The sequence below is a fragment of the Cyprinodon variegatus genome, unplaced genomic scaffold, assembly GCF_000732505.1.
Source record: "Cyprinodon variegatus isolate N-32 unplaced genomic scaffold, C_variegatus-1.0 Scaffold163, whole genome shotgun sequence".
Classification (NCBI taxonomy): domain Eukaryota; kingdom Metazoa; phylum Chordata; class Actinopteri; order Cyprinodontiformes; family Cyprinodontidae; genus Cyprinodon; species Cyprinodon variegatus.
Genome location: NW_015150616.1, coordinates 101,507 through 109,924, shown reverse-complemented (window position 1 = coordinate 109,924; position 8,418 = coordinate 101,507). Strand labels below are relative to the sequence as shown.

Sequence of the window (8,418 nt, the reverse complement as noted above, 5' to 3'; positions counted from 1 at the left end):
GCTGTTTAACTGCTTCAATATACACATAGGAGCAGCTGTACGGAGTAACTTTTTCCATCAAAGTGTTTTTTTGTGGTTTAAACTCCTTTTAATGAGATGTCATAGAACAGATGAAGGAATCAGGAAGAGGAATTTTTATAATTTTGTGTAAAACCCATGAAAGGTATCATACTTTAACATATGATGCTGACTGGATGAATAAATAAAACGACAGATCTATCAGCTACAGTTCAGTACAGTTCCAAATCGTGCAGATGTTATGATTTTCAGCTATTTACCAGCTTTTAAAACATCACTTTTGACTACAAATCTTCATCCCAGACGGTCCCCTCTGTGCCTTCAGGGGCCATATATTGCACCCCTGTTGGTTTGCCATCCTTTTTCCACAGTGGATCTTTAAAATGCAGTTTGGAAGGCTGTAAAAGTCTGCACACATGAAGCCTACCACTAAGTACAGTTCTGTGGAACATAATTAGCTTGTCTCGGCCCATGTAAGGTAATGGTTTAAAGGAAAAGACAGAGCAGACATTTTCACATTGGATTTATTCAAACAGCTGCTGATAAACTTCATCCCTGGAGGATTCTCCGGTGTCTTGAAAGTTCATATAAGTTACGGAAAATAAGGTCAAGTAGAGAATAAAAAAGAACGCAGACATTATCTGGCTTCTTTTAAGGTTACTGTTTAGGTATTACAATATTTAACATAATTAGAAAGGGGTTAAAAGTATAAAACATTAGTACTGGAGTCTGTACACTGTTCATTAAAAGGCACTTAGGCTCATTTTGAGAGGAATATGGGGTTCAGTGCCTACCCACTGTTTGCCAGGGTAACTTTAACAGTCTGGACCTCAGAGATATGGGAAGATTTCTGGATAATGCGGCTGGTCAGAGCGGTCTCTGTGCTCTGCTTTAGGGCTGACACAGCTCCAGTCACACACAGCCTGCCTGTGATGCTGGCTTTTGATCCGGAGAAAGGCTCTGATGGGCAGCTCTGCCCTGTGGCTGAGATGGGCGCCGGGTCAGTGCTCAGTCCTGCCTTGCGGCTCTTCCCCTGGGCCAAGCTGGTAAGAGCCACAGCAGCATGGATCTCCCTCCAGCCTTGGCCGTCTTTTCTTTGTGGGTTTCGGTTCTGCAGCTGACCCCTGTGAAGAAACAGCCATTGAGATCAAGAGGAAAGAGAGGTGAGGGTTCAGCTTGAATAGCAGCTTCTGTATCAGGTGATGTTTCTTTGTGCTGCTGATCAGAATGAGAATAACATCTTTTATTGCAGTAGGTTAGTGACGACTGTTAGACGTTATTTATCTCCATTACTTCCATCATGCCCAAAAACTTATTATAACTATGCTGTTAACTTCTCAGTTCCTTTATTATATCTGTAACCTTTTTATTACATTTTATTCAAGTTGAATATGACCTTTTTAACAAGCGCAATAAGTGCAATGTCAAAATTGTGCTTACCTATAACTTTTAACTGAAGTGTTGTCTGCTGTATCTGAACAAAAAGATAAAAATAAAAACACATTACTCAGAGAAAGTACCATAAACCTTCTTACCAGGTTATTGTGTAAGGCCACACATGTTTGTTTTAAAAATAAAACTTAATAAGTGTTTATTTTGTGTCCAAAAGTCTGATGTAACCAGTACATATTCATTCTGTATGAGTTCATGCTTTTGCCTAGCGTTGGAACATAACTGCCCTTATTTTATTGTTGTTTATAATTTATAGATTTCCTTGTTTATTTTCTGTTTTTTTTTTAAACATAAGCACTTACCAATAGGAAAAAGCTTTAGAAAAACATTAAGAATCGGTTGTGCTCAAAAGGAGATTACGTATTTGTTTATTTTACAGGCTCAGAAAAGAAGAAGGAAAGAAAAAAAGACTGTATGTAACATTGATTCTAGCCTACAATTTCTGCTTGTGGTCTGTGTGTACATGTGCAATATTTGTAGAACATATTTTCCATCTCAGCTTCTGGTTACTGCCTTTTTTTTTAGGTTTGAGCACAAAGATAGTTGCCAAGAAACAGTTTTTCTTCTGAGTCCAATAGAAATTGAAATTAGATGCTGAAACTCTGTCTTTTTGCGCTAACAGCCTGAAACATACCACAGACGTGAGCCAAAAGTAACTTCTTACTGATAGTAAATCACTTTTGTTTTATGCTTTTTGCTTTGCTACCGAACATCCCTCACCATGTCTCCCCTCAGCTATAAAACTCCCTGCCAAGAAAGTAGCTCAAAACTTTGCTAAATTTATGACCAAGAGAGAAAAACCTCTTGTGAGTTTCACTTCGCCAGAGGGTATTAGTGACAGCTTAATGTTACAAGTAGTAATGAATCCAATCAGTGCTTTGTTTTCAATGTCTTATATATCGTAATTAACATACAAGTGTAAACACCATAGATCATAGCTATGTGCTCATAAAGCTGCTATCATGTACTTAGGTAGCATATCATGTTTAGTGTTGGTTCTTTCATGATTAGCACCTTGGGCTAGAGCCCACCTGTGTGCACCTGTTCTGCTTGCTTACCCACAGACACTAATTTCCCTTGGTGAAACTGATTATGTCAAATAGTCATAACTGAACATTTTTAGATATTTGATGTAGGTATATGTTTCATAACAAGCAAAAACTAAAAATAAAAACTAAACATTGTTATAGTTCTCCCCTTTTGGACTTCTATTTGAGTTTATTTTTGAGTTTTCAGTTATCTATGTCATTCTGTTTTGTTGAGCTTTGGTTTCTTTTTCCATATTGTGTGATATTTTAGCTGTGTTGCATTTTTTGAGTTTCTCTCTGTTGCCCCCTTGTGGCGGTCTCCGTTCCTCTAGCTCCCTTCTAGTTACTTCTATTCACACCTGCTCCATATCAGCTCATTAGCCCATGCTTTGTTCTGCTCCCCATATATACACCTCCTCTGCAGTTCCTCACTGCTGGTTTCTTGTTGTTCTCATGTGTGTTTTCCCCTGTTTTTTGGTTTCCTTTGTTTAGTTTTAGTTCCTAATTGATTTCATTTAACCTGCAAGACCTCATCTCAGCATTTAGGTCCTCAACCAACCTCCACCCAATCCTGACAAACATAAATTATTAGTGAGTCAAAGAAGAGGCCCTGAGGTACACCAGAAGAAGCTGACTTTAAGACACTATTTGAAAAATGCACATAAAAAGATCTGATAGATATGATAAAAATATTTTAAAAAATCTGTAAGGCAGATGTTGATACACTGGCCCGACCTACCAAGCATGAACTGGCAGTCATCTGTGTTAAAGGCTGAGCTTAGTACCAGCATTAGGATACTAAAGTTATAATATGTAACATACATGAAAAGTATATTTTGTTTACTTTTAGGGCAGATATCTTTTTAATAATATTCTCCAAATACCTGCACATTGATCAAATTCATATAGGAAATACTAAACTGGTGTTAATATGTAAGCTACGGCAAACAACCCATAATTCATAATTTTATAACTTTCCATAAAAGTAAAAAAAAAAAAAAAATCCACTTGGTTTCCAAATTTTGAAAATGGATTTTTTTGAACTTTTACAAATGACTATGACCTGGATGACCTATGAGACTGAAACGGTAAATGTCACAGTCAGGTGGAATCATGTAACTCTAACTCCTGAAGGTCTAGTGCCTGTTTTATTTGTTGCATGTTCAAAAACACATTAGGGTTTCAAAAACACAGGCTTTAGTCCGTAACTTTCATAATTCAAGAACTTTTTAACGTTTAGCATCGAACTGCGTTCTCTGATGAAAGTATGTCATCAATCTTTAGGCCTCTACAGCTTAACAAATCTGGGATACACAGCAACAAAGTTTGACTAACAGGGATCTGTATTTGTCTGGAAAAGGCTGTCAGTTGAGTACGCCCAGCAGTGTGAGAAAAAAACCCATCACCAGTCAATCGGCTGGCTGCCTGGCACACCTGCATCGGCTCAAATGGGAAGACGACACCACTGAATCTGGAAAGTGTGTGAACATCCAGTATCCAATCCAGTGCGCCCTGCTCTGAAGACATGCACTGTTTAATCATTTGTTTTTTTTTTTACATGTGCTGCCGCAGGAACTGAAGCTGATTGGCCACTTGGACTAATTTGTTTTTTCTTTTTTTTAATCTACAGTTTTCCTTTAATAGTGACTAAGAAATGAAGGTATTCTACTTTCAGCTTCAGTCTTTTTGAGATTTTTGGATTGCAGTTTTCATCTACTAGATCAGGGGTCTGCAACGTGCAGATCTAGACGTGTGCAAGTGGCTCTTTAGCTTGCTTGATTTAATAAATAAATCATGATATTAACCTGTTATTTTATGTAATGTTTTTGTTTTATGGACCCCTCCTGGCTGTTCTGCTAAATTTGAAGAACCGCCACTGCCCTGCTTCTCTCCAGGAGAAGATCCTATATGTTTCGTTTTAGAGCCATTCTACAAACTCACTAAACCTCATCAGAACTGCTTTTATGGAACACTTTTACATACTTTCCACTTATTGCTTGGCATCCAGTTCCAAAAATGTATAAAAACCAGGTAAGAAAAAAACAAAGATTCAAACTGACATCAGTGATTCCACTGCCTTAGCTTTGTTTTGATTAATATTCCTTTTAACTTTAAGTGTCTTTATGATGTGTACCATCACAATGTTAAGAATGAGCATTTATTTTTAATGTTTTTTTTAAATGGTTAAATAAAAGACATATGACGGAGTGGTTGAAATGGATCCAAAGTCGGACCCCAGAGACAAATGTCTGAGTGTCTTTAATAAAAAGGGCTGCGCTGGAAGAGAGTCGACAAAAGGAGCCAAGAACTCAGGAAAGCAAAACTGAGTAAAGTATCTAAATGACACTGACGAGGTCCTTTTGACAATAACAATAAAGCAAAAGTAGCATCAGGGGAATGAGGAACAGGTGCACTGATTGACCAATGAGCTGGAAGTAAGGACCTCTAAGGAAAAACACACAAAATATAAATATAAAGAAAAAAAACAACTCAAGAACTTTTAATTAAGCATGTTTTTCTTTTAATGGATTTCTTAAATTAATGTGGAACTTTTTATTATATCTAAAAGCTTTTAACCTAATTAGTTATCCGTTTATGATAATAATCTGTGGCTAAATAACGTTTTTAGATGCGAGTTTTGCTCCAACTTTCAGTAACTGGTTGGAACTCATTTGTTGCCAGGAATAATTAGGCAATTCCTTCCTTAGAATTACTGTAAAACATATAGAGGTGCTAAAGAGAGGAAATGATTATGGAAACGTTACACAACTTCTCTAATTTGAGGTGAATTAGAATGCCTTTGAGCAGGAAAGTAACACACGGGAGCAGCGGACTGCCAAGGCACACAGAAACTGTGGCAGCAGAGCTACATCCTAATAGACTGGGAGAACATGCCAAATAAATATTAGCGTGGTGTCTCACGTTTGTGTGGCTGCTGCAGCACTTACTCTACAATCTGTCTGTCTTCAGTGTTTTACCAACAGACTGTTCCCTTTCTACACACATCCTGAGGTTTCCACTTCTCACCCTGGGAGAAATAAAGTCTCAGACATTCTGTAATTGTCCTTGAGGCCGAACTGGACATTTCCACCAAGGCTAGAAGTGGATGTGGAACAAATGGCACATTCTAGGATATGGAAATGATATTTGTGGTGTTCGGTGGCAGCCAGCATGGGCTTCTTCCAATTTTGAAATGTAGGATTTCAGCATCTGCATGAGTCTTTATTAGGAATCTTTGCAGAGGGTTTGGCTGGCTTCTCCGGGTGGCTTTGAGATGTGTTAGTGTGCTGTGCTCCCTGTAAGTCTGTGTCCCCCCCCCCTGTTTTACTGTTGCATTTATGATTAAATCTAGCTGAGCTTCTGACTTTCAGATGGACGCCAGAGATTTATTAATGTCAAAAAACCCTCAGGAGCCAAGTTGGAGGTTTCTGTTCGCCGTGTCCTTATTTTACTGTACACTGCTGTGTTTTAAAAGGGAATGGAGAGGAATCAGGGTAGTAAAACTGTCAGTGTGCTTCACATTCATTGTTAATCTTTAATTAACTAGAAATATTTTTTCTACAGCCGGAGGACCCTGTTGTTTCTCTTTATAAACTGTGATGTATGCATTTTTAGCTTGTTTGCAACTCCCTTTAAATCCTGCAGAGTCAATCGTTTCTTACCCATGCTGTAGATGAAGTTAGCCTCTGCTTTAGAGGAATTGGACAGAGAGAAAACATCTCCATCACTTTCGTTGGAGCTGGACAGTTGGGAGAGGCTCCTCTTTCCACGCGCAGAGGCAATGGCGTCTGCCTTTGCCGCCATCATGTGCCGCAAGGTGTCATTAAGGTAGCGATTCAACAAGCTGTTCTTGTACTTGGAGGGAGGAGACGTCCCGTCATCATCGGTTGAGCTGTCTGCCCTGGCAACGACACTGGCCTGCTTCTCAAGCAGGCTTCCACGGTAAGATGTTTCACCGAGGTTTGATTGGCTGAAAGCCGTTGGTAAGGTGCACTCTTCATCTATACAGCGGAGGAAACAAAACTGTCACTGCAAATTCTAACTTAAAGAAAAGCATTTTTGGGCAGATAAAGTAATCTAAACCCACTTCTTGGAGTTTTCTTGACTGGTAAAATAAAAATCTTTGATCAACCATTTTGTTATTGTTACCCTCTGTGTCTGTATCATCGCTGCACACACTCAGTCTCTCTGCGTTTCCTTGGATGTATTGATTGTAGAGTTTGATCCTCAACGCCCAGCTTAGGTCTGGCTGCCTCACTGTGTTTTTCAGTCTTCGCCGGGCATTAGCAAACCAATTGGAAACCTGGCACAAACATTTCTTGATTAATATAAAAAGTATCTTAAAAATAATTAGGCATTGCAGTTTTTCTGATGAGACTAACCTGCACTAGTGTCATATGCGAACCCAGAGCTAACAGCACCTTTTCAGTTTTTGTTGGGTAGGGGTTGTCCCGATGCTTATACAGCCAATGTTTCAGTGGTCGAGCCATGTCCTGCAGAACCTGCCTCTTGTGGCGAGCTTTCACCCCACCGAGACAAGACCTAGGGGAGCTAGAAGACAAATAAAACATGCACTTCAGTTTGGTGGCTTTAGCTTGTAACAGCCGTGAATCTGGTAAGATCTTTTAAAAGTCAGTAAAATTACAAAAGAACAACAACATAAATAGATGGTAAAAAATTCTGACCTGCATCTTCTGTACTTTAAGGCAGAGTTTCTGTCAGTCTGCAGCATGTCTGGGCTCTGTCCGTCTGTTAAACTNTGAGGGGAGTCTGCACAGCTCAGCCCGCTCCTTTCTTCAGCTCTCCTACACTTGTCCAAAAGGAGTTGAGCATCAGTCTTCATTGGAGAAAAGTTGTCCATTGTTAAACATGCAGAGTTTCTGTTCAGTCAACAGGTGCATCAGTAGACTCCCAAAGACACGCAGACACTGTAGATCCTCGTTCTTTAGAGATGTGATGTGCAAGTAAAGAAAAAATCTATATTACATCCTCTATATTTTTTTCTTTGAGTCTTGGAAGAGAACAAATGCTCTACCTTACCAGGGAATAATGTTAGAGAAGTAAGAAGATGTTGTCTGGATTAACTGTTCTGTCTAAGGAGAGTTCAAATAACATTCAGCTCTGCTGCCTATTGGTCTTCACATCATCCAATCGCCTCAGTGCAAGACTCTGCAAGCTTTTTCTTACAGCCCTGCTGAGTCCTGCAGCCATACCTCGGGATGTAAAAATGATTCCACTCCAAAGAATATCAGCAAACCTAGTCATTAGATTTACTAGAAAGTGATTCTGTCAGTCTGTGCGAAGCCGCTTTAAGCATGGTCTCATATTTTCAGCATGAGCTGCGTGATTTTTGCGGGTCTTGCGGTATCACTAAGAATGGTGTCAGCAAATAATAATCCATGTTTTATCAGGGGATTCTGGAAATTTATGGCCCTAATTATACGCTTGCTAAAAACCAGCCATGCCACAAAACGACGGCTCATGTCAGGCAGGAAATCCTGCTGCTTTGGAACTTCATTATGGATTTCGTTGAAAGCCAGCTGAAAGGCACCACTTGCAGCTTGTTGATACATTTAATTAGGATCACACGTGTGCCTCGTTGACTGAAATAACAGACACTGGAACTATAAACAAGTCAGAGATGATACACTCATTCATTTATGCTCGTTTTATATTCTCATAAACAAAACTGGGCTCAAATTAATCTATTTATCCTTCTCCTGACTTTGAAAATATTGTGTCTATATAAACTAATTTCTCATAAAAGTTTATAGTCTACAGCCCTTTGAAAAAGTCCTCTAAAGACTAAAGTTTTTGCTTAGTCCTCATTACAAAAACGCTTAAGCTTGGGCAGAAAGAAGGCAACATGACTGTAGACAGTAATATAAAAGGTGCTAAATTAGATTCAGGCCTAGACTTT

The 8,418-nt window shown here is 39.1% G+C and overlaps 1 protein-coding gene across 1 annotated transcript; it reads right to left on the bottom strand.

Moving 5' to 3' along the window:
• Positions 1–544: 544 nt before the first annotated feature.
• LOC107086814 (homeobox protein Mohawk-like) lies at positions 545–7,679 on the bottom strand. The gene is made up of 6 exons (XM_015378017.1): positions 7,184–7,679; positions 6,881–7,049; positions 6,648–6,801; positions 6,161–6,499; positions 1,459–1,492; positions 545–1,142 (listed from the first exon to the last, which is right to left on the bottom strand). The coding sequence occupies exons 1-6, from the start codon at positions 7,357–7,359 to the stop codon at positions 809–811; spliced, it is 1,206 nt and encodes a 401-aa protein (XP_015233503.1). The 5' UTR covers positions 7,360–7,679; the 3' UTR covers positions 545–808.
• Positions 7,680–8,418: the final 739 nt, after the last annotated feature.